This window comes from Pristiophorus japonicus, chromosome 4 (genome assembly GCF_044704955.1).
Source record: "Pristiophorus japonicus isolate sPriJap1 chromosome 4, sPriJap1.hap1, whole genome shotgun sequence".
NCBI classification, from domain to species: domain Eukaryota; kingdom Metazoa; phylum Chordata; class Chondrichthyes; family Pristiophoridae; genus Pristiophorus; species Pristiophorus japonicus.
The window spans coordinates 314742619-314769943 of NC_091980.1; the positions used below are offsets into that span (position 1 = coordinate 314742619).

The following is a 27325-nucleotide window of genomic DNA, read 5'->3' on the forward strand; positions in this document are numbered from 1 at the left end:
AACATCTTTAACTCGTGTCCCCTGGGATTTCAACTCTTCACCACAGTGAATATGGATTAAATTGTTCAACACCTTTATAACCTCAAACTTCCATCAATGACCTTCACTCACCCCTTTATATGCAACTCTAATTTAATAAGTTCTCTCTTTGTTCATTTTTAACAGCCCAATTTCCTTAACCATTCCTCATATCACTAAATGCTGGAATTATCCTCACTGCTCAACTCTGTACCCTTTCCAGCAAGGTAGCTTTAAAAAAAAAAATTGTTCTGGGGTGTGGGTGTCGCAGGCAAGGCAGACATTTATTGCCCATCACTAGTTTCTCTGAAACAATTGCATGCAGGTACAGCAAGTGATCAGGAAGACCAACGGAATCTTGGCCTTTATTGCAAAGGGGATGGAGTATAAAAGCAGGAAAGTCTTGCTACAGCTATACAGGGTATTGATGAGGCCACACCTGGAATACTGCGTGCAGTTTTGGCTTCTATATTTACGAAACGATATACTTGCTTTGGAGGCAGTTCAGAGAAGGTTCATTGGGTTGATTCCGGAGATGAGGGGGTTGACTTATGAGGAAAGGTTGAGGAGGTTGGGCCTCTACTCATTGGAATTCAGAAGAATGAGAGGTGACCTTATCAAAGCGTATAAGATTATGAGGGGGCTTGACATGGTGGATGCAGAGAGGATGTTTCCACTGATGGGGGAGACTAGAACTAGGAGGCATAATCTTAGAATAAGGGGCCGCCCATTTAAAACTGAGATGAGGAGGAATTTCTTCTCTCAGAGGGTTGTAAATCTGTGGAATTCGATGCCTCAGAGAGCTGTGGAAGCAGAGACATTGAATAAATTTAAGACAGCTTCTTAACCGATAAGGGATTAAGGGGTTATGGGGAAGTGGACCCGAGTCCATGATCGGATCAGCCATGATTGTATTAAATGGCGGAGGGGCCGTATGGCCTACTCCTGCTCCTATTTCTTATGTTCTTATGTTCTTAATGGTGACGGGCCTTGTCCTTGAAACCACTGCAGCTTTTTTTCTCTGATCACTGAACCTTGCTGCAATTTCTAACAACAGAGGAGCCACTAGCCAGGCCCATCGGGGGACATCAAGAGTCAACTACACAGTATGGGACTGAAGTATAAGAATTAGGAGCAGGAGTAGGCCATACGGCCCTTGGAGCCTACTCCGCCATATAAGATCATGGCTGATCTTCGATCTCAACTCCACTTTCCCACCTGATCTCCATATCCCTCGATTCCCCTCGAGTCCAAAAATCTGTTTATCTCAGCCTTGAATATACTCAATGATTCAGCATCCACAGCCCTCTGGGGCAGAGAATTCCAAAGATTCACAGCCTGCTGAGTGAAGAAATTCCTCCTCATAGAAACATAGACAATAGGTGCAGGAGTAGGCCATTTGGCCCTTTGAGCCTGCACCACCATTCAATAAGATCATGGCTGATCATTCCCTCAGTACCCCTTTCCTGCTTTCTCTCCATACCCCTTGATCCCTTTAGCCGTAAGGGCCATATCTAACTCTCTCTTGAATATATCTAACGAACCGGCATCAACAACTCTCTACGGTAGAGAATTCCACAGGTTAACAACTCTCTGAGTGAAGAAGTTTCTCCTCATCTCAGTCTTAAATGGCTTACCCCTTATCCTTAAACTGTGACCCCCTAGTTCTGGACTTCCCCAACATCGGGAACATTCTTCCTGCATCTAACCTGTCCAATCCCATCAGAATTTTATACTCCTTCTATGAGATCCCCTCTCATCCTTCTAAATTCCAGTGAATATAAGCCTAGTCGATCCAGTCTTTCTTCATATGTCAGTCCTGTCATCCCGGGAATCAGTCTGGTGAACCTTCGCTGCACTCCCTCAATAGCAAGAATATCATCTCAGTCTTAAATGGCTGACCCCTTATCCTGAGACAATGCCCCCTACTTCTATCCACATTGGTCTCAGTCAGTCACCTTAGAACTTATTTTAGTGTGGAAGCAAGTCATCCTGGACTCCAGGAGACTGCCTAAGGAGACGACGACTTCTATCCAGCAAGGGGAAACAGCCTCTCAACATTTATCCTGTCAATCCCACTCAGAATCTTATGTTTCAATGAGATCACCTCTCATTCTTCTAAACTCCAGCGCATTGGCACAATCTGCTCAATCTCTCCTCATGGGGCAACTGTGTCATCCCCTGGATCAATCGAGTGAACCTTTGTTGTACCATCTCCAATGCAAGTATACTCTAAGTAAGATAAAGGGACCAAAACTCTGCACAGTACTCCCGGTGTGCTCTCACCAAAGCATTGCACAATTATAGCAAGACTTCCTTACTCTTGTATTCCAACCCCATTTGCAATAAAGGCCAACATGCCATTTGCCTTCCTAATTGCTTGCTATACCTGCATGCTAGCTTTCTGTGCTTCCTCTACGAGGACACCTAAATCTCACTGAACACTAACATTTAATAGTTTATATCACCATTTAAAAAATATTCTGTCACAGACAGGAGACACCAAGTACGGATGGCAGCTTCCCAAAAGGACATTGGCCAACGAGTTGGATTTTTACAACAACCCGGCAGATTTCAGGGTCATTATTACATAAATTACCAGATTTATAGAATTCAATTTCATAACTTGTCACGGTGGGAGTTGAATGAAAGACCTCTGGGTTGCTTACTGTACCTAAAGGCATTCACATTTTTAGTTTATAACGTCAAGGAATTTCCCCTCGTGTTAAGTGGCCTGAGATCAGCAAAACAAGTATAAAAAAGAATTGAAACTCCAAAACTACAAAACATGTATTTTTCCACATAAACGTATGAAATAAACAAGGTAGAGGCCAGGAGCGGGTGATTTATGAACAATGACCCAACTCCTGTGTCAATGATTTTAAAACAATGAAGTCGTGCCTGGGTTATGTGTATGATATTGACATAACGGCCGGGAATTTCCCGAGCGCTGCTCCCGTTCTGCCGCCATTGCCGTTTAAACATGGTTTGCACCGCACTTTCGGTGAGGTTATGGCAGCGGAGCAGGAGCAGCTCCAAGGAAATTTCCGGCCAATGTCAATCGCTGCAGAGTCTCATCCTGTTCTCACAAGCACACTGGACAGTGATCAGGAAAGCAAGGTTTTGAGTAGGGAACCATTGGCCCATCTAGTCTACCTTTCCAATTCATATCAGCAACAATACCATGCTTCTGGGACTACTCCTTCCCTAATATGAAATTCACCCAGCCTGCTTTTACACCCTGCAGTGGTTTTCTGTTTCACAATGCTATTACTCTTTTCAAAAGTTGCCATAATTCACTGATATATTCGTTGGATATATTCAAGAGGGAGTTAGATATGGCCCTTACGGCTAAAGGGATCAAGGGGTATGGAGAGAAAGCAGGAAAGGGGTACTGAGGGAATGATCAGCCATGATCATATTGAATGGTGGTGCAGACTCGAAGGGCCGAATGGCCTACTCCTGCACCTATTTTCTATGTTTCTATGATTTCCCTTTGATGCCCTTAACTGTATCAAGCAACCCTCGAATCCCCATAGGCTCGTCCTAATCCATCAGATCTGTAACCCCCTCAAAAATCAGAGGATTCATCAGGCACATCTTGCTCCATGTTGGCCTTCTCTAATCAAATCCTTTCCTGCCAGATAATCTTTGCTACAATCCCTCATCGATCTCAAAAACTTTCCCCACAATCTAGGCAAAGCTCACAGGTAAGCAAGTTCAGGGTTCTAGTGGTTCAGGAGAATGTAAAAGAGCCCACAGCATTATTCATGAAGAATAGGAAGCTCTCCTAATATCTTGGCCAACATTCCTCCCTCAACTACTGCAACCAAACCGATGAAATAATCCGTCATCTCTTCTGACTTATATATGAGAAGAGCTTTGGGATATTTTACAGATGTAATACGACACTGTATAATTGTATGTCTTTTTTCCCATTCTCCACTTTCACTCCAAGCTTATAAATAAGGAACTTCAAGTGTATGAACAACATTGTGTCACTTTAGGGCTTCTCAATGCTATCTGCATTCCTCAAGCAAAGTCTTCACCACAGCCAGCATTTTGACAATCATAGAAAACTGAAAGTGTAAAGTTGCAAATCTCAGCCATGCCAACCCGACCAACACCCTCAGTAACGGCCGGCCATCACCCTCAGTAACACCCGTCCATCACCCTCAGTAACGACCCGTCCATGACCCACAGTAACGGCCCGTCCATCACCCACAGTAACGGCCCGTCCATGGCCCTCAGTAACGGCCCGTCCATCACCCTCAGTAACGGCCCGTCCATGGCCCTCAGTAACGGCCCGTCCATGACCCACAGTAACGGCCCGTCCATCACCCACAGTAACGGCCCGTCCATCACCCTCAGTAACGGCCCGTCCATCACCCACAGTAACGGCCCGTCCATGACCCACAGTAACGGCCCGTCCATCACCCTCAGTAACGGCCCGTCCATCACCCTCAGTAACGGCCCGTCCATCACCCTCAGTAACGGCCCGTCCATCACCCACAGTAACGACCCGTCCATCACCCACAGTAACGGCCCGTCCATGACCCACAGTAACGGCCCGTCCATCACCCTCAGTAACGGCCCGTCCATGACCCACAGTAACGGCCCGTCCATCACCCTCAGTAACGGCCCGTCCATGACCCACAGTAACGGCCCGTCCATCACCCACAGTAACGGCCCATCCATGACCCACAGTAACGACCCGTCCATGACCCACAGTAACGACCCGTCCATCACCCTCAGTAACGACCCGTCCATGACCCACAGTAACGGCCCGTCCATGACCCACAGTAACGGCCCGTCCATGACCCTCAGTAACGACCCGTCCATGACCCTCAGTAACGACCCGTCCATGACCCTCAGTAACGGCCCATCCATGACCCTCAGTAACGACCCGTCCATGACCCACAGTAACGGCCCATCCATCACCCACAGTAACGGCCCGTCCATGACCCACAGTAACGGCCCATCCATGACCGTCAGTAACGGCCCATCCATGACCCTCAGTAACGACCCGTCCATGACCCTCAGTAACGACCCGTCCATGACCCTCAGTAACGGCCCATCCATGACCCTCAGTAACGACCCGTCCATGACCCTCAGTAACGGCCCGTCCATGACCCACAGTAACGACCCGTCCATGGCCCACAGTAACGGCCCGTCCATGGCCCACAGTAACGGCCCGTCCATCACCCACAGTAACGGCCCGTCCATCACCCACAGTAACGGCCCGTCCATCACCGTCAGTAACGGCCCGTCCATGGCCCACAGTAACGGCCCGTCCATCACCCACAGTAACGGCCCGTCCATGACCCACAGTAACGGCCCGTCCATCACCGTCAGTAACGGCCCGTCCATCACCCTCAGTAACGGCCCGTCCATGGCCCTCAGTAACGGCCCGTCCATGACCCTCAGTAACGACCCGTCCATCACCCTCAGTAACGGCCCGTCCATCACCCTCAGTAACGGCCCGTCCATCACCCACAGTAACGGCCCGTCCATGGCCCACAGTAACGGCCCGTCCATCACCCACAGTAACGGCCCGTCCATCACCCACAGTAACGGCCCGTCCATCACCCTCAGTAACGGCCCGTCCATCACCCTCAGTAACGGCCCGTCCATCACCCTCAGTAACGGCCCGTCCATGACCCACAGTAACGGCCCGTCCATCACCCTCAGTAACGGCCCGTCCATGACCCACAGTAACGGCCCGTCCATCACCCTCAGTAACGGCCCGTCCATCACCCTCAGTAACGGCCCGTCCATCACCGTCAGTAATGGCCCGTCCATCACCCTCAGTAACGGCCCGTCCATCACCCTCAGTAACGGCCCGTCCATGGCCCACAGTAACGGCCCGTCCATCACCCACAGTAACGGCCCGTCCATCACCCACAGTAACGGCCCGTCCATCACCCACAGTAACGACCCGTCCATCACCCTCAGTAACGGCCCGTCCATGACCCTCAGTAACGACCCGTCCATCACCCACAGTAACACCTGTCCAACACCCTCAGTAACGGCCCGTCCATCACCCTCAGTAACGGCCCGTCCATGGCCCACAGTAACGGCCCGTCCATCACCCACAGTAACGGCCCGTCCATCACCCACAGTAACGGCCCGTCCATGACCCACAGTAACGGCCCGTCCATCACCCTCAGTAACGGCCCGTCCATCACCCTCAGTAACGGCCCGTCCATCACCGTCAGTAATGGCCCGTCCATGACCCTCAGTAACGACCCGTCCATCACCCTCAGTAACGGCCCGTCCATCACCCTCAGTAACGGCCCGTCCATCACCGTCAGTAATGGCCCGTCCATCACCCACAGTAACGACCCGTCCATCACCCTCAGTAACGGCCCGTCCATCACCCTCAGTAACGGCCCGTCCATCACCCACAGTAACGGCCCGTCCATCACCCACAGTAACGGCCCGTCCATCACCGTCAGTAACGGCCCGTCCATCACCCTCAGTAACGGCCCGTCCATCACCCACAGTAACGGCCCGTCCATCACCCTCAGTAACGGCCCGTCCATCACCCACAGTAACGGCCCGTCCATCACCCTCAGTAACGGCCCGTCCATCACCGTCAGTAATGGCCCGTCCATCACCCACAGTAACGACCCGTCCATCACCCTCAGTAACGGCCCATCCATCACCCACAGTAACGGCCCGTCCATCACCGTCAGTAACGGCCCGTCCATCACCCACAGTAACGGCCCGTCCATCACCGTCAGTAACGGCCCGTCCATGACCCACAGTAACGGCCCGTCCATCACCCTCAGTAACGGCCCGTCCATCACCGTCAGTAACGGCCCGTCCATCACCCACAGTAACGGCCCGTCCATCACCCTCAGTAACGGCCCGTCCATCATCGTCAGTAACGGCCCGTCCATCACCCTCAGTAACGGCCCGTCCATCACCGTCAGTAACGGCCCGTCCATCACCCACAGTAACGACCCGTCCATCACCCTCAGTAACGGCCCGTCCATCACCCTCAGTAACGGCCCGTCCATCACCCTCAGTAACGGCCCGTCCATCACCCACAGTAACGGCCCGTCCATCACCCACAGTAACGGCCCGTCCATGACCCACAGTAACGACCCGTCCATGACCCTCAGTAACGGCCCGTCCATCACCCACAGTAACGGCCCGTCCATCACCCACAGTAACGGCCCGTCCATCACCCACAGTAACGACCCGTCCATGACCCACAGTAACGGCCCGTCCATGACCCTCAGTAACGGCCCGTCCATCACCCACAGTAACGGCCCGTCCATCACCCACAGTAACGACCCGTCCATGACCCTCAGTAACGGCCCGTCCATCACCCACAGTAACGGCCCGTCCATGACCCTCAGTAACGACCCGTCCATGACCCACAGTAACACCCGTCCATGACCCTCAGTAACGGCCCGTCCATCACCCTCAGTAACGACCCGTCCATCACCCTCAGTAACGACCCGTCCATGGCCCACAGTAACGACCCGTCCATCACCCTCAGTAACGGCCCGTCCATCACCCACAGTAACGACCCGTCCATGACCCTCAGTAACGGCCCGTCCATCACCCACAGTAACGGCCCGTCCATCACCCACAGTAACGGCCCGTCCATCACCCACAGTAACGGCCCGTCCATGACCCACAGTAACGACCCGTCCATCACCCACAGTAACGGCCCGTCCATCACCCTCAGTAACGGCCCGTCCATGGCCCACAGTAACGACCCGTCCATGACCCTCAGTAACGGCCCGTCCATCACCCTCAGTAACGACCCGTCCATCACCCACAGTAACGACCCGACCAACACCGTCAGTAATTTATCACAGCAAACAAAATTGCTTTTTAATATTTTTGTACTCATCAAGCTGATGGATGGTGGTGCTGAGGAATGGGACACTTACCACTGTCAGGATCAAGGTGTAAAAGATCAGGTGGAATACAGAGTAAAGCCAAGATCTACATGCCCCTAACCAGCTTGCCTCAGTTTTAACCACGGAATGATAACCCCTCTCCTGCATCAGTGTCACATTTTTCCATTTCCGGCATCCTGTGGTCTCTCTGACAGAGATTGACAATTTATTGTTGAACGAAGAGTAATTTTTCGCTGTTGGACCCTGCTCACGAGGCCTTGGATAGAGTAAAGCCAATCCCGCTTCAAGTGGGGCCCTTAAAACCAACCGCCAGGAGACATCCATCCTATCGGTGTCAGCTGGATTCGAAGCCCGGTCCCAGAGGAGGAAGGCCAGTGCCCAAATACCTGAATCACCTAGCCTTCTCAAGCTGAAACTTTAATGAAACAAAAGCAATGCTAATTGCTTACTTACCATGCCAGGGACGGTGAAAGGTTGACTTCCAGCAGCCAGGGTTTAAGATTGGAGTCAATGAGGACATCAAAACCATAGAGCTCTGTTAAAACACAAAGCACACCTGTGTAAGGGCTCGCACCTGTGCTGCTGATCCTGAATCGCAACAGATCAGAGCTCACACTACACACTGCCATTGTGCCGTCTCTTGCTGGTACCCACACCCACACTGCACAGCTGCAATCAAACACAATCCAGCGCTTTGAGTGTGGGAACTTCAATGGATTGAAAACACCAACTTCCATCATAAATACTGAATGGGATCCTGTATGATCAATGTTAGACTTTTATCCCAGGTTAACCTTTAAAAAACAAACATGTTTTTCCTTTAAACAGACGAACCTCTCCAAATTAGCTGTGCCACTAATTGGAATCTGCGTCAATGGGGACAGTTTGTGCAGTGAACATAGGAACAGGAGCAGGCCATTCAGCCCCTTGAGCTTGTTCTGTCATTCAGTTAGAGCATGGCCGATTGGTACCTCAACTCCATTTACCCGCTTTTGATTCATAACAAAACTCTGTTTCAGTCTTGAATATTTCAATTCACTCCCAGCCTTCTGGGGAAGAGTTTAATTTTTCCACTGTGCTGTGTGTGAAACAATGCTTCCAGACATCAGTCCTGAGCGGTCTGGCTCTAATGTAAAGATTGTGCCTGCGTGTTCTGGATTCCCCCACCACAGGAAATAACTTCTCTCGCTCGACCCCGATCAAATCCCCTGATCATTTTAAATAGTTCAATCACATCACCCCATAATCTTCTAAACTCAAAGGAATACAAACAAAGTTTAGGTACCCTTGATAAATAAATTAAATAAACGCTTGAAGGAGAAACAATTACAGAGATTTGGAGAGTGTGGATGGGCTGAATGGCCTCCTTCTGTACTATTCTGTGATTAGATAACCTGTCCTCATAACTTAGCCCTTTAAGCTCCAATATCATTCTGTATTATATAAACAGAACTTCACAAATGGAATAGACTCCTTCCGATGGCTCAACTAGATAAGGAAAAGTAGCTGAGCCAAACATACCATGGGTTCAGTGGTATGGATGAAACAATCCATCGCAATGTCCGTGGGTTAGAGAGGGAGAAATCAGTAACATCCACACTGCTCATCGTTGTCCAGCATTGGAATTACGTGTGCGTAGACCAGATTAGGACTGGCTACAGTGCTCCTTGCAATCAGAAATAGGGCAAATACAGCCAGTTCCCCATGATGCCATACTGAGCACAGGGCCAACACCTTCAGGAGAGGATGAAAGAATCGAGCAGAATAAGGAGGAATATAAAAGATTAAGCCCAATAGGGGGACGCTGCAGATAGTAACAGAATATCAAAGCTTTAACATGCAATTGACACAGTAATACAGCCACAGGGCAGAATGGGGGAGACACAGGGTGAAGGTCAGGAGTACCCCCAGAGCAGAATGTGGAAATCACAGAGTAAGTCGCTATCATCTACTGTCTGTGCCTCAGTGTTAGAGTTTACAGAACTACTAGGAGACCGGATGAGGGGAAGGGAAGGTGATTTATAAACCTAATTTGGGAAAGCAAAGTAATGCAGCACATTACAGCCTCAATGCAAAGCATCAGGGAAGGGGGTTCACACAACATCTCACACGTGGTTAGTCAATGTCAGCCAATTAACCAAAACTGGTTGCTTGTACACAGGAAGAGTAGTAGTCTCCAGGATCACCCTCACAATCCTGCTATCCGGCATGTCAGTATACAGCTTAGTACCCTTCCCTACGCGGTTAAATCCAGTGATGTTTTCAATATTTGCCTTCCACTCCTATAGGTGCTGCCTCTTGCTGGGGTATTGTTCCATGGGTCTTCGCAGTGAATTGGCTTCTCCCCACGTGCCAGCTCTTCATCTGTGAACCCAAAGCGTCAGCAGGCGACTCAACCCAGTCAGGCTCAGGAACTCCTCCCAGACAAGCTTAATTGTGTTCTCATACAACTAGCCAACGCGCATACTTTTCCCAAAGTGCAGTGGCAGACGGGGGCTAATTGTTCCTCATAGCTCATGCCATCTGGGACCAATGACATCACCAGCTGTCGCCAGATCGGGATCACCCAACTCACACCTGTGGCGTCGTGCAATGAACGCTGATTTGCTGCATACCTTCAAGAGAGAGCTGGACCAGTTTCTGGCTGGGGAGGTCATGTCGTACTAATGTAGGAGAACAAACGTCCATTTCTATATTGCCTTTCATGACCCAAAGCGTTTTACAGCCAATGAAGTACTTTTGGAAGTATCGTCACTGTTGTAAAGTAGGGACCCTGTGATATAAATCGGGGCTAGTGCAGTCTCCTGGACTACTTTAGATCCCCTAAGAGGGTTGGAGAGGAATATTGCAAATTATTTTCCCCGAATTGGCCTGGGTTCCTATTTGGTGTTTCACCTCTTGCAGGAGACCACATGGCTCTGGGTAGGTCAGGACTGCCGGTACCATGATGCATAAGGCATCTCGACTGTGAGGGACAGGCTGGGTGGATCAGGTGGTCTTTTCCTGTCTGGTATGTTCAATGCAGAATGGGAATGACATGTGGGGCCTCCCTGCTGTGTGCACATCAGCACCATGCTAACCAGCAGCTTTACCCAGGAGCACAGTTTCATTTTTAAAAAGGGTCCTTGTGATGAGACAGTAACACCCTCGGCTGTTGGGGTCTGACCAATAGAGCGGCCTTTAAGCTACGGTTTAGTTAGCCCAGGGGCATCAATGTGTTAAGTAAAATAAACTGGTGGAATCACATCTTCTGGGGTAATATTCCAGACAGAGTGCTGTTGGGAATGAAGTCTGTGCCTTGGTATTCCTCCTGCTCCGGGGTAAAGGTGCTGGTTAGCACGGTGCCAGTACAGGCTGTTCGTTGGTTGCATGTCTGGTTTAAGTACATAAACCCATTAATGCAAGAGCCTTTCCATCTGCCCTCTTCACAATTAAGCCACTTAAAAACAACCACGATTAGCTTCCTAATTCCTTTTGTATATTTTTACTTGCTTTCTTTTAGAATAGTTTTGTTTAAATTCCGATGGTTGATAAACTCAGCAGAAGAACTGCTGGGGTGAAATTACCGAGCCCATCACAGGTAAAATGACACAAACCGCCCCCGTGTCACAGACTGTATGTGTACTGATGTTAATCCAGCTCCCTCACAGTCACTCAGTAACCCCTCTCCCCCAGCGCCCTGTGTTACTGACTGTATCTCTACTGATGTTAATCCAGCTCCCTCACACTGTCACTCAGTAACCCCTCTCCCCCAGCGCCCTGTGTTACTGACTGTATCTGTACTGATGTTAATCCAGCTCCCTCACAGTCACTCAGTAACCCCCCTCCCCCAGCACCCCGTGTCACAGACTGTATCTCTACTGATGTTAATCCAGCTCCCTCACACTGTCACTCAGTAACCCCTCTCCCCCAGCACCCTGTGTTACTGACTGTATCTGTACTGATGTTAATCCAGCTCCCTCACACTGTCACTCAGTAACCCCTCTCCCCAGCACCCTGTGTTACTGGCTGTATCTGTACTGATGTTAATCCAGCTCCCTCACACTGTCACTCAGTAACCCCTCTCCCCCAGCACCCTGTGTTACTGACTGTATCTCTACTGATGTTAATCCAGCTCCCTCACACTGTCACTCAGTCACCCCTCTCCCCCAGCACCCTGTGTTACTGACTGTATCTGTACTGATGTTAATCCAGCTCCCTCATACTGTCACTCAGTAACCCCTCTCCCCCAGTGCCCTGTGTTACTGACTGTATCTGTACTGATGTTAATCCAGCTCCCTCACACTGTCACTCAGTAACCCCTCTCCCCCAGCGCCCTGTGTTACTGACTGTATCTGTACTGATGTTAATCCAGCTCCCTCACACTGTCACTCAGTAACCCCTCTCCCCCAGCGCCCTGTGTTACTGACTGTATCTGTACTGATGTTAATCCAGCTCCCTCACACTGTCACTCAGTAACCCCTCTCCCCCAGCGCCCTGTGTTACTGATTGTATCTGTACTGATGTTAATCCAGCTCCCTCACACTGTCACTCAGTAACCCCTCTCCCCCAGCACCCTGTGTTACTGACTGTATCTGTACTGATGTTAATCCAGCTCCCTCACACTGTCACTCAGTAACCCCTCTCCCCCAGCACCCTGTGTTACTGACTGTATCTGTACTGATGTTAATCCAGCTCCCTCACACTGTCACTCAGTAACCCTCCTTCCCCAGCACCCTGTGTTACTGACTGTATCTGTACTGATGCTAATCCAGCTCCCTCACAGTCACTCAGTAACCCCCCTCCCCCAGCACCCTGTGTTACTGGCTGTATCTGTACTGATGTTAATCCAGCTCCCTCACACTGTCACTCAGTAACCCCCCCTCCCCCAGCACCCTGTGTCACTGACTGTATCTCTACAGATGTTAATCCAGCTCCCTCACACTGTCACTCAGTAACCCCTCTCCCCCAGCACCCTGTGTTACTGACTGTATCTGTACTGATGTTAATCCAGCTCCCTCACACTGTCACTCAGTAACCCCCCTCCCCCAGTGCCCTGTGTCACAGACTATCTCTACTGATGTTAATCCAGCTCCCTCACACTGTCACTCAGTAACCCCCCTCCCCCAGCACCCTGTGTTACTGACTGTATCTGTACTGGTGTTAATCCAGCTCCCTCACACTGTCACTCAGTAACCCCCCTCCCCCAGCACCCTGTGTTACTGACTGTATCTGTACTGATGTTAATCCAGCTCCCTCACAGTCACTCAGTAACCCCTCTCCCCCAGCGCCCTGTGTTACTGACTGTATCTCTACTGATGTTAATCCAGCTCCCTCACACTGTCACTCAGTAACCCCCCTCCCCCAGCACCCTGTGTTACTGACTGTATCTGTACTGATGTTAATCCAGCTCCCTCATACTGTCACTCAGTAACCCCTCTCCCCCAGCGCCCTGTGTTACTGACTGTATCTGTACTGATGTTAATCCAGCTCCCTCACACTGTCACTCAGTAACCCCCCTCCCCCAGCACCCTGTGTTACTGATTGTATCTCTACTGATGTTAATCCAGCTCCCTCACAGTCACTCAGTAACCCCTCTCCCCCAGTGCCCTGTGTCACAGACTATCTCTACTGATGTTAATCCAGCTCCCTCACACTGTCACTCAGTAACCCCTCCCCCAGCACCCTGTGTTACTGACTGTATCTGTACTGATGTTAATCCAGCTCCCTCACACTGTCACTCAGTAACCCCTCTCCCCCAGCACCCTGTGTTACTGACTGTATCTCTACTGATGTTAATCCAGCTCCCTCACACTGTCACTCAGTAACCCCTCTCCCCCAGTGCCCTATGTTACTGACTGTATCTGTACTGATGTTAATCCAGCTCCCTCACACTGTCACTCAGTAACCCCTCTCCCCCAGCACCCTGTGTTACTGACTCTATCTCTACTGATGTTAATCCAGCTCCCTCACACTGTCACTCAGTAACCCCTCTCCCCCAATGCCCTATGTTACTGACTGTATCTCTACTGATGTTAATCCAGCTCCCTCACGTATTAAGGATAATTTTACCTAAAGTTACTGAATTTCAAAAGAAGTAAACAATTGCGTAATGCACTTTAAGACATTATAAAATGGGTGTCAGTAATAACCTGGGAATCAGGCCTCTGCACCTGCTTAAAATCTGTTCCATCTCTAACTTTTCCAGTTCTGACAACAGGTCATCGACCTTAAATGTTAACTCTGTTTCTCTCTCCACGGATGCTGCCTGACCTGCTGAGTATTTTCAGCATTTTCTGGGAATCGGGACACGTTGTTTAAAGGAGCAGGCAGGCACCGGTCGCTTACAGACGCACAAACATTAGCGTCCTCGTCCAGGCCAACATCCCCAGCATTGAAGCACTGACCACACTTGATCAGCTCCGCTGGGCGGGCCACATAGTTCACATGCCAGACACGAGACTCCCAAAGCAAGTGCTCTACTCAGAACTCGCCGACGGCAAGCGAGCCCCAGGTGGGCAGAGGAAACGTTTCAAGGACACCCTCAAAGCTTCCCTGATAAAGTGCGACATCCCCACCGACACCTGGGAGTCCCTGGCCAAAGACCACCCTAAGTGGAGGAAGTGCATTCGGGAGGGTGCAGAGTTCCTCGAGTATCGTTGCCGAGTGCATGCAGAAATCAAGCGCAGGCAGCGGAAGGAGTGTGCGGCAAACCAGGCTCCCTGCCCACCCTTTCCCTCAACCACTGTCTGTCCCACCTGTGACAGAGACTGCGGTTCTTGTATTGGACTGTTCAGCCACCTAATAACTCATGTTAAGAGTGGAAGCAAGTCTTCCTCGATTCCGAGGGACTGTCTATGATGATGATTGTGATTTATCAAAACGCTGCAGTATCAATGTCTAACGCTGGGCTTAACTTTCACCTCCTTTCATCACATTCCCTTCAGTAAATTCCATGTGCTTTTCTAACACAGGTAAATCATTGCGTGGAGCCATTTGTCCATTTCTGTGATTTTGAGTGAGTGAGCGAGCGAGTCGCACTTTGGATCTCAGACACGGCACAATACCTTTTACTCTTCTACTGCACCAGCGTAGCAGCCATCCAATCTTTCAGCAAGAATGACATGTAACTCCAATTACTGGAAAAACGAGCTCTCCTTAGAGCAGCGAAAGTTAAGGGGAGATTTATAGACGCGTTTAAAACCATGAGGGATTTTGATAAAGAGTAAATCAGGAGAAACTGTTTCCCCTGGCACAAGGGTCGATAACCAGAGGGAGCAGATTTAAGGCAATTGGCAAAAGGACCAGAGGGGAGAAGGGGAGAAGGGGAGAATTTTATTTAACTGTTTTTTTTATTTGTTCACTGGATGTGGATGTTGCTGGTAAGGTCAGCATTCATTGCCCATCCCGAATTACTCTGGAGAAGGTGGTGGTAAGCCGCCTCCTTAAACCGCTGCAGTTCGCGTGCTGATAATTCTTTGTAGCAGTTTGGTGCAACTCAGAGGGCAGTGAAGAGTCAACCACATTGCTGTGGGTCTGGAGTCACATATCGGCCAGACCGGGTAAGGGCAGCAGATTTCCTTCCCTGAAGGGCATTAGTGAACCGGATGGGTTTTTAAAGACAATCCAGTAGTTTCATGGTCACCATTACTGACACAAGCTTTTTATTCCAGATTTATTTAATGAACTGAATTTAAATTCCCCAGCTGCCGTGGTGCGGTTTGAACTCACGTCTCGGGATCTTTAGTCCAGGCCTCGGGATTACTGGTCCAGTAACTCAGCAAGTTGTTACAATCTAGAATGCACTGCCTGAAATTGTGGTGGATGATTCAATATTAACTTTCAAAAGAGAATTGGATTTATATTTGAAAAACAAAAATTTGCAGGACTACGAGGAAAGAGCAGGGGATTGGGACTAATTGGATAGCTCTTTCAAAGAGCTGGCAGACACTGAATGGCCTCCTTCTGCGTTGTATCATTCTATAACAAGGAGAGCTCAGTGCAATGTGTCCATGCCCACAAGAACTAGGTTAAGGCTGCCAAACCAATTTCACGTAGCACCCTAACAGCCGGCATAAAGGAGACTTGAATTTGATTTAAACCCAGATCCCAGAAGTGAAAGGTCAATGCCTCATTACCAATTACGTAGATATGAGGGGCGAATTGGCTAAGGTAGATTGGGAAGTTAGATTAAAAGGTCTGATGGTAGATAAGCAATGGCGAACATTTAAAGAAACATTTCATAATTCTCAACGAATATACATTCCGTTGAGAAATAAAAACTCCACAGTGATCCATCCGTGGCTAACTAAAGAAATTAAGGATAATATAAGATTAGAAAAAGCTTATAATATTGCCAAGAGGAGTAGTAAGCCTGAGGATTGGGAGAGTTTTAGAAATCAGCAAAGAATGACCAAAAAAATTGAGAGGAAAGATTATAATACGAGAGTAAACTAGGTAGAGAGTAGTGAAAGTAAACATGGGTCCCTTAGAGGCTGAGACAGGAGAAATCATAATGCGGAATAATGAAATGACAGATGTTAAACCAATATTTTGTATCTGTCTTTATATTAGAAGACAAAAAAATACCAGAAATTGTGGGAACCAAGGATCCAATGAGGAACTTAAAGTAATCAATATTAGTAAAGAAAAGGCACTGGAGAAACTAACGGGACTAATAGCGAACAAATCCCCTGGACCCGACGGCCTATATCCTAGGGTTCTAAAAGAGGTGGCTGCAGAAATAGTGGATGCATTGATTGTGATCTTTCCAAAATTCCCCAGATTCTGAAAAAGTTCCAGTGGATTGGAAGGTAGCAAATGTAACACCGCTATTCAAGAAAGGAGGGGAGAGAGAAAACAGGAAACTATAGCCCGACATCAGAAGTCGGGAAAATGCTGGAATCCATTACTTAGTAGGGCTAACAGGGCACTTAAAAAATCATGATTAGTCAGAGTCAACATGGTTTTATGAAAGGGAAATAGTGTTTGACAAATCTATTAGAGTTTTGTTGAGGTTGTAACTAGTAGGATAGATAAGGGGGAACCAGTGGGTGTAGCATATTTGGATTTTTAAAAGGCATTCGATAAGGTGCCAAATAAAAGGGCTCATGGGGTTAAGGGTAATATATTAGCATGGATATAGGATTGGTTAAAAGACGGAAAAAAGAGAATAGGAATAATTCAGATTGGCAGGCTGTTATCAGTGAGGTGCCGCGAGGATCAGTGATGGGGCCTCAGCTATTTACAATAGATACTAATGACTAATGACTAGTGTAATGTATCTAAGTTTGCTGACGATACAAAGCAACGTGGGAAAGTAAGTTGTGAGGACAAAGAGTCTGCAAAGAGATACAGACAGGCTAAGTGACTGGACAAGAAGTTGGCAGATGGAGTATATCGTGGGGAAATGTTAGGTTATTCATTTTGGTAGGAAGAATAGAAAAACAGAATATTTTTTTAAATGGTGAGAAACATAAATATTGGTGTTGAGGGATTTGGGTTTTCTTGTACACAAAACACAAAGTTAACATGCAGATGGAGCAAACAAAGGCAAATGGTGGTTGGAGTATAAATGTAAGGAAGTGTTACTGCAATTGTACAGGGCTTTGGTGAGACCACATCTGAAGTACTGTGTACAATTTTGGTCTCCATACCGGACAAAGGATATACCTGCCTTAGAGGAGATGTAACGAAGGTTGACTAGATTGATTCCAGAGATGAGAGGGTTGTCCTACGAGGGGAAATTAAGTAGAATAGGCCGAAACTCTCTGGCGTTTAGAAAAATGAGGGGTGATCGCATTGAACCATACAAGATTCTGAGGGGGATTGACAGGGTAGATGCTGAGAGGTGGTTTCCCCTGGCTGGAGTGTCTAGAGCTCAGGAGCATAGTCTCAGGATAAGGGATCGGCTATTTAAAACTTAGATGGGCAGAAATGTCTTCACTCAGAGCGTTGTGAAGCTTTGGAATTCTCTGCCCCAGAGGGCTGTGGATGCTCAGTCGTTGAGTATATTCAAGGCTGAGAGCGATTGATTTTTGGACTCGTGGGGAATCAAGGGGTATGGGGATCAGGCGGGAAAGTGGAGTTGAGATCGAAGATCAGCCGTGATCTTATTCAATGGCAGAGCAGGCTCGAGGAGCCATATGGGCTACACATGCTCCTAGTTCTTATGTTTTTATGTTCAATAAGGTACATAGAAACATAGAAAATAGGTGCAGGAGTAGGCCATTCAGCCCTTCTAGCCTGCACCGCCATTCAATGAGTTCATGGCTGAACATGAAACTTCAGTACCCCCTTCCTGCTTTCTCGCCATACCCCTTGATCCCCCGAGTAGTAAGGACTTCATCTAACTCCCTTTTGAATATATTTAGTGAATTGGCCTCAACTACTTTCTGTGGTAGAGAATTCCACAGGTTCACCACTCTCTGGGTGAAGAAGTTTCTCCTCATCTCGGTCCTAAATGGCTTACCTCTTATCCTCAGACTGTGACCCCTGGTTCTGGACTTCCTACACTTTTATTTAATTCATTCTTGTGACATGTGACATTGCTGGCAAGGTCGGCATTTATTGTTGAACTCGGATTTCCCCGAGATGGTGGTGGTAAGTCTGCTTTTTGAACAGAGTGGCTCTCTAATCCACTTCAGAGGGCAGCTAAGAGTCAACAACATTAATTCTTCTTGCTTTGGCAGGGAAAGAATCCAGCAAATGCAGCTATACTGACTGCAGCTGGTTTCAGAATGTGATGGAGACTGGTTGCTCCCACATGCTGAGAATGTGCACAGAAAAAGTGAGTGCAGGAGATAGCAGATGTCAGCATGTGCAATAGAGGAGACCCCACGCAAGTGCCAGGCAATGACCAGTTCCAATGAGGCAGATTTTGTTATGTAATGGCAAGAGTTTATTCAGGATGTGTATATACTTGAATTCGTTGGAAATTCAGGAAATATGTGTCAAGTGGTTGGCATAGTAAAGTGCGTACGATGGGGGGGGGTATTTTATACATTCACAGGACATGTGGGGAATATTGCAGGGTGATATAATTTTATAATTAGTATGTACAAAGAGCAAGAAATAGGATATGCTGATAGGGTTGGATAAGTAGGGTGGGAGGAGATTCACGTGGAGAATAAACACCGGCATGGACCATTGGGCTGAATGGTCTGCACATTCTATGTAATAAAATAGTGTCTAACTACCTGTCCTTGACTTGCAATAGAATTATCCTCACCGAGTCTCCCACCATCAACATCCTGGGGAGGCGGGGGTGGAACAGACAACTAGAGCAGGTCAGAGGCTGAGTATTGTGTGCCGGGTGACATTTTCCCCCATTGCTGACGAGGCACAAGTCAGGGTATGACGACAGTTCTGACAAAAGGTCACTGACCTGAAACATTAACTCGGTTTCTCTCTCCACAGATGCTGCCCGACATGCTGAGCAATGTTCCCGTTTATTTTTGGGGGATGTGCATCCCCTTTAAGGCACGCACACAGTTTTTCCTATTGAAAAGCCTGCGAGTTGGCAGCATGGGATGTCTGCAGTGCTGCATAGCCGTTCCGTTTAAAGGGAACACTGCTGCTGAGTATTTCCGGCATTTTCCATTTAAGTTTCAGATTTCCAGTATCTGCAGTGTTTTGCTTTTGTGGTGGAATACTCTTCACTTGCCTGGAAGGGGGCAGCTACCACAACACAAGTAGTTCCAACCCCATCTAGGACATGACACCTCATCCACCAGCTTAAACATCCATTCATTGCTTGCTTCCCAACAGTTTTATTAACAAGGTACTAAATTGTTGTGCAGTGACATCACAGACACAAAGCACTGAACTGCAGCTTAAGTTGGTCAATCACTGTGTGCAATGATCCATGAAACTACCGGTTTGTAGTAAAAACCCATCTGGTTCACTAACTCCTTTAAGGAAGGAAACCTGCCCGATAGGTCTGGCTTATGTGTGACTCCAGATCTGCAATGTGGTTGACTCTTAACTGCCCCATGAAATGGCCCAGAAAGCCACTCAATTGTATCAAACCACAGCAAAAATGCACCACACGGACTGCAGCGATTCAAGGCGGCGGCTCACCACCACCTTCTCAAGGGCGACCAGGGATGGGCAAAATCTGCTGGCCTCGTCAGCGACGCCCACATCCCGTGAGCGGAGCTGATCAAAGTGTGGTCAGTGCTTCAAAGCTGGGGATGTTGGCCTGGACAAGGACGCTAACGTTGGTGCGTCTGTCCTCCCAGGGGATTTGCAGGATTTTGCGGAGACATCGTTGGTAGTATTTCTCCAGCAACTTGAGGTGTCTACTGTACATGGTCCACGTTTCTGAGCCATACAGGAGGGCGGGTATCACTACAGTCTTGTAGACAATGAGCTTGGTCATGTACAGGCCACATAGTTCGCATGCCAGACACGAGACTCCCAAAGCAAGCGCTCTACTCAGAACTGGTCCACGGCAAACTAGCTAAAGGTGAGCAGCGGAAACGTTACAAGGACATCCTCAAAGCCTCCCTGATAAAGTGCGACATTCCCCACTGACACCTGGGAGTCCTTGGCCATAGACCGCCCTAAGTGGAGGAAGTGCATTCGGGAGGGCACTGAGCATGGATAGATGATTGGTTAAAGGACAGAAAACAGTGAGTAGGAATAAACGGGTCATTTTCAGGTTACCAGGCTGGTGGAGTTCCATAAGGATCAGTGCTGGGACCTCAACTATTTACAATCTATAATATAGAATCATAGAAATTTACAGCACAGAGGGAGGCCATTTCGGCCCATTGTATCTGCCGGCCAACCAAGAGCTATCCAGCCAAAACCCACTTTCCAGCTCTCGGTCCATAGCCCTGTAGGTTACAGCACTTCAAGTACTTTTTAAATGTGGTGAGAGTTTCTGCCTCTACCTCCCTTTCAGGCAGTGAGTTCCAGACCCTCACCACCCTCTGGGTGAAAAAAGTTCTCTTCAACTCCCCACTAATCCTTCTACCAATTACTTTTTATCTATGCCCCTTAGTTATTGACTTCTCTGCTAAGGGAAACAGATCCTTCCTATCCACTCTATCTTGGCCCCTCATAATTTTATCCACCTCAATTAAATCTCCCCTCAGCCTCCTCTGCTCCAAAGAAAACAGTCGATGCAATCTTTCTTCATAGCTAAAATTCTCCGGTCCTTGCAACATCCTCGTAAATCTCCTCTGTACCTTTTCCAGTGTAATCACATCTTTCCTTTAATGTGATGACCAGAACTGCACGCAGTACTCCAGCTGTGGCCTAACTAGTGTTTTATACACTGCAAGCATAACCCCCCCTGCTCTTACATTCTATGCCCTGGCCAATAAAGGAAAGTATCCCGTATGCCTTTTTAACCATCTTATCTACCTGTCCTGCTGCCTTCAGGGATCTGTGGACATACATTCCAAAGTCCCTCTGTTCCTCCACATTTCTCAGTATCCTCCCATTTAGGGGGTTGGGAATCTTTAGAATGCTCTACCCCAGAGGCCTGCAGATACTGAGTCATTGAGTATATTCAAGGCTGAGTTCAATAGATTAGGGGAAAATCGAGGGATATGGGGATCAGGCGGGAAAGTGGAGTTGAGGTTGAGATGAGCCATGATCTCATTGAATGGCGGAGCAGGCTTGACACGCTGAATGGCCGACTCCTGCTCCTAATTCTTATGTTCTTATGGAGTCAAGTTTTGGTATCAGAAACATTAGAAGGGCCAATAACCAAGGGATACAGATTTAAGGTCATTGGCAAAAGAACCAGAGGAAAGCAAGAAGAATTTTTTTTTTTTTATAACTCAGCAAATGATGATGATCTGGCAGCACTGCCGGAAAGGACGGTGGAAGCAGATTAAATAGTAACTATCAAAAGGGAATTGGATAAATAGGGTTATGGGGAAAGAGCAGGACGAATGAGATAGCCCTTTCCAAGAGCTGGCACAGATACGATGTGGCGAATGGCCTCCTTCTGTGTTGTGTGCTTCCATGATGATGTGTGATGAGCGAACTTTCGACGTAAGATGCTATTTTCTCCCTCTGTCTGCTCGTACTGTGGGTCACTCGTGGTTACCACAGGGCACTGCGCAGGCGGTACCTGTCTCTCGTGCCACTCTTGCCAATTGCCAGAGCGATTGCAGAAGTCACCTTGGGTTGCCTGTCCATCCTCTCTATTCTCTCCCTGTGGGGGAATACCTGGCCAGCCCTGGGGTCCGTACCTCAGGGCAGAGTTCATGGTGTGGGCGGAGTGTGGGCTACTTTCAGCCCGCCTGTCTCACCTGGTCTGCTGTGCTCCAGTGTAAAGGGCCCGCCCCACTCTGGCTCTGCCGTCAGTACAAACTCCACTGGGTATGATGCCATTCCCCCAGACTGCACTGTGACTCTCAGTGTAAAAAGACCTTTGAGTGATAAAGATCTTATTAAAGGCCTCTGGCAGAACAGCAATGCTCCTTTAATAGGTCATTTGCAAGAAATAAGCGTTTTGGGAGGTGAAGGGGGGGCGGGGGGTGAGAGAGTTCGGGCATTTACTGCTTAGAAACTGCAGTTAATTTGAGCTCATTCATGAGGTGCAAATGATCACAATCTGACTTTTGCTTAAAGAACCTTTAACGAACAAACTGGATTCAGTCCCTAGGCCTGAAGGAGCAGGGACACAAGGAATGTAAGGGGGCAGACTGTTTATCTGTCATCAGTGTCAGCGTGCAGTGGCTGCCTGTACCGGTTCCTGAGGGAGCAGAGAACAGCGTTTTGTTCTCCCCTGCACTGCTTCTCAGCGTGTCCTTTTACAATGTCTTTAACCAGGCTCCCGAAAGCTGCCTTCTACAGCAAGCAGCCCCCTTCACACTGCCAACTCAGCCCAGCTGAAAGACTTTTTTTTTGGAAAGCTCCCTTATTCAACTTGAGTTTGGCGCCTGAGAGGCCCAGACCACACTGAGCTGGATCCCAGCTTGGGAAGAGGCGGAACAATAACCCTCTTATCCTGATCCATATTCCTTAAAACAAACACAACCATGCTCTTTCCCTCTTTCCTCACCATTAAATTGCACGCCCTCGCACTGCCACTTAAGGGCTCCATTAACTGCTGGCTGCGAGTGTACAAATGCCACCACATGCAAATCTGGAAAGAAGCACATTAACCCCTTCACGGTGGCTGTACCGAGAGGCTTTTGTTAAAAATTCCTTCTCGGGATGTGGGTGTTGCTGGTAAGGCTGGCATGCATTGCCCATCCCGAGCTACACTGGGTGGGTTCGATACAACCAAGGGGCTGGCCAGGATCAATTCAGAGGGCAGTTACAACTCAACCACATCAGTGTGTGACTGAAAGAAAAAGACGTTTCTACAGCGCATTTCACCACCTCCAGATGCCCAAAGCATTTTACAGCCAATGAAGTACTTTTTTGAAGTGTAGTCACTGTTATAATGTAGGAAACACAGGTAGCCAGTTTGAGCACAGCAAGCTCCCACAAACAGCAATGTGATAATGACCAGGTCATCTATTTGTGAGTGATATTGATTGAGGGATAAATATTGGCAAGGACACGAGGAAGAACTCCCCTGCTCTTCTCTAAATAGTGCCATGGGATCTTTCATGCCCACCTGAGGAGCAGATGGGGCCTCAGTTTAACATCTCATCCGAAAGACAGCACTTCCGACAGTACAGCGCTCACTCAGTACTGCCCTTCCGACAGTGCAGCACTCCCTCTGTACTGCTCCTCCGACAGGCGGCACTCCCGCTGTACTGCCCTTCCGACAATGCAGCACTCCCTCTGTATTGTCCCTCCGACAGTGCGGCACTCCCTCAGTACTGCACCTCCCAGCGAACAGCGTCCTCTCAGTATGGCACTGGGAGTGCCAGCCTGGATTTATGTGCTCAAGTCTCTGGCGCAGGACTTGAAACACAACCTTCTGACACAGATGCGAGGGTGCTACCAACTGAGTCACAGCAGGCACGGGAATCACATATAGGCCCAGATTGGGTAAGGACAACAGGTAAAGGACAACGGTCTGTCTGCTGTGGTGTTCTGGCTTTTATTTGTGGCAGGAGTTGACATGGTGCTCATTTTATTTCTGTAGTGTGCTCATGTGGAGCATAAACACTGGCATGGGCATGTTGGGCTGAATGGCCTGTTTGTGTTGTGCTCGCTGACCTACACTGGAAAGCAACACCTCCATTTTAAAATTCTCATCCTTGCTTTCAAATCCCTTCATGGCCTTGCACCTCCCTATCTCTGTAACCTCCTCCAGCCCCAACACTCTCTTCCCCCACCCCCGAGATCTCTGCGCTCCTCCAATTCTGGCCTCGAGCATCCGAGTTTAATCACTCAACTATTGGCGGCCATGCCTTCAGCTGCCAAGGCCCGAAGCTCTGGAATTCCCTCCCTAAACTTCTCTGCCTTTTTATTTCTCTTTCCTCCTTTAAGACGCTCCTTAAAACCTACCTCTGACCAATCTGCTCTAATTTCTCCTTACATGGCTCGGTGTCAAATTTTGTTTAATAAAGCTCCTGTGAAGCGCCTTGGAACTTTTAACTATGTTAAAGGCGCTATATAAATACAGGTTGTTGCTGCAGTTAATACCATGTAATTATGTGTTTTGTGGGTGACATAGGCAGCACGCCAGAGACTTGAGCACATAATCCAGGCTGGCACTCCAGTGCAGCACTGAATGGGTACTGCACTTTTGGAGGTCCCATCCTCAATAAGCCCGTCTGCTGGAGAATAACGATCTCAAGGGACTATTTGAAGAAGAGCATGAAGTTCTACAGTGTACAGGCCATCATCCATCTTGTTGCTGTTTGTGGAGCAGGGCTGGCTGCACAGTAACAGCACGTCAATGCAACTCACTAGGGGGGGGGGGGGGGGATCATTACATAGGATTATGTTGGATATAGGACACAGAAACAGACCATTCTGCCCAACCAGTCCATGCCACCGTTTATGCTCCGTTTGAGCCTCCTCCCGTCTTTCCTCATCTAAATCTATCACCATAACCCTCCATTCCCTTCTCCCTCATATCTTGTCCAGCCTCCCCTTAAATACATCGATACTATTCGCTTCAACCACTCCCTGTGGCAGCGAGTTCCACATTCTCACCACTCTCTGGGTAAAGAATTTTCTTCTGAATTCCCCATTGGATTTCTGGGTAACGATCTTATATTGATGGCCTCTAGTTATGCTCCTCCCCACAAGTGGAAACATTCTCACTGTATCCACTCTATCAAAACCACCTTGACCATGACTTTGGATGAGTGTAAAACATGCAATATCAGATCAGCTGCCTGTTGTACATCTCTTCCAATGGAAATTGGCTATACATCAGGAGAGATGTAGAACGGGTGGCTGAGCCAGGATCACCGGTTTTACACTCTTGCCCAAAGTCAAAATGGCACCCATTAAGTGTGAATTACATCTACAATCACATCGCTCAAAAATGTCTCAAACACACCAGCCAATCGTTGCTCACGAAGATCCCACAAACAGCACCGAAATGAATAACTAACTGTTTTAGGTTTGGTCGAAGGAGGAATGTTAGCAAGACCCAAATAGTGCCATGATGTCTTTAACATTTCACTACACAGGCAGATGGCACCTTCTTCTGACACCTCCGACAGTGCGGCACTCCCTCAGCACTACACTGGAGTGTCGGCCTGGATCATGTTCTCAAGTCCCTGGAGCAAGGCTTGAACCTACAATCCTTTGCCCCAAAGGTGAGTGTGCTGCCGCTGAATCAAGCTCAGGAAGAGATGGGTACAGTAACGCAGCGGTTAATGGGGGCGGTAACACAGCGGTTAATGGGGGCGGTAACGCAGCGGTTAATGGGGGCGGTAACGCAGCGGTTAATGGGGGCGGTAACGCAGCGGTTAATGGGGGCGGTAACGCAGCGGTTTTGTTACTGGACTAATAATCCAGGGAACACAAGTTCAAATCCCACCAGGGCAGTTTAAGAATTTGAATTCAGGTTTTAAAAAAATCTGGAAATAAAAAGCTGGGATCAGTAAGAGTGACCCAGAAAAATAACTGGAAAATAAAACTGTGAACAAGCGATTGTATTGATGACCGGAAATGTTTCAACTTCTCAGTTTTCTGCATGGTGTTAGAGACTGGCATCAAGAACCGGTTAAAAACTAGCACACAAAAAATTAGGACATTAACAATGCAAATCAAGAAAAGAGGAATTCCAAAGCTGACAGGACTGGACGCCAGACTGTGTCGATACTGATAATAATCACCCGGAGCTATTTTAACAGACCGTGTTCAAAATAGTTTCATAACCACAAGCCAGGATGCCAACCGGCAGAACATTGTAATAACACAAGGGTCCAATTAAAGCTTTATAGACAGTAACTACCACAGTCTTTCCAAAATCCCACAAAATAACTACAGAACACGACGCTTCAGTGCATCTTGCAGCTGGTTAATCTCGCAGCAAATCCTGGTCTATAACAAATATCGCTAGAAAAGAGAGGTGTACTAATATTGTGCCATTTCTCAGCAAACACCCAAAGTACTTCAGATCCAATTACATTCGAGTTCAGTGACCGTCTCCTACTCTACCTCACCATCCCTTACTCCATCTCACTGCTATTCAAGATAGGAGGGAAGAGAGAAAACAGGGAATTACAAGCCAGTTAATCTGACATTAGTTGTCGGGAAAATGCTGGAATCCATTATTAAGGAAGTGGCAACAGGGTACTTATAAAATCATAATATGATTAGACAGAGTCAACATAGTTTTATGAAAGGGAAATCGTGTTTAACAAATTGATGAGGTTTTTTTGAGGATGTAACTAGCAGGGTAGATAAAGGGGAACCAGTGGATGTAGTACATTTGGATTTCCAAAATAAATACAATAAGGTGCCACATAAAAGGTTGTTACACAAGAAAAGAGCCCATGGGGTTGGGGGTAATATATAGTAGCATGGATAGAGGATTGGTCAATGGACAGAAAAGAGAGAGCAAGTATAAGCGGGTCATTTTCAGGTTGGCAGACTACAACTAGTGGGGTGCCGCAAGGATCAGTGCTTGGGCCCCAGCTATTTACAATCTATATTAATGATGTAGATGAAGGGACCGAGTGTAATGTATCCAAGTTTGCTGGCAATACAAAGCTAGGTGGGAAAGTAAGCTGTGAGGAAAATACAAAAAGAGACTGCAAAGGGATATAGACAGGTTAGGTGACTGGGCAATAAGGTGGAAGATGGAGGATAATGTGGGGAAATTAGGTTATGCACTTTGGTAGGAAGAATAGAGTATTTTTTAAATGGTGAGAAACTATTAAATGTTGGTGTTCAAAGAGATTTAACTGGTCTCATACAGGAAACACAGGGTTTGCATGCAGGTACAGTGAATAATTAGATAGGGAAATGGCATGTGGGCCTTTATCGCAAGTGTTTTTAAAAAAATATTTGTTCATGTGATGAGGACGTCACTGGCAATATTGCCCATCCCT

The 27325-nt window shown here is 48.0% G+C and overlaps 1 protein-coding gene across 9 annotated transcripts in view; it reads right to left on the reverse strand.

Annotated features, from left to right (window-relative positions):
- Window positions 1–27325, reverse strand: part of ttll5 (tubulin tyrosine ligase-like family, member 5) — a 595921-nt gene that overhangs the window by 433689 nt on the left and 134907 nt on the right. For all 9 annotated transcript variants that reach the window (XR_011593158.1, XM_070879712.1, XM_070879709.1 and 6 more), the window contains one exon: window positions 8355–8436. Coding sequence is in view for 8 of the 9 variants with exons in the window: in XM_070879712.1 (XP_070735813.1) it covers window positions 8355–8436 (82 nt within the window). In the remaining variant the exon portion in view is untranslated. The remainder of the gene's footprint in view (window positions 1–8354; window positions 8437–27325) is intronic.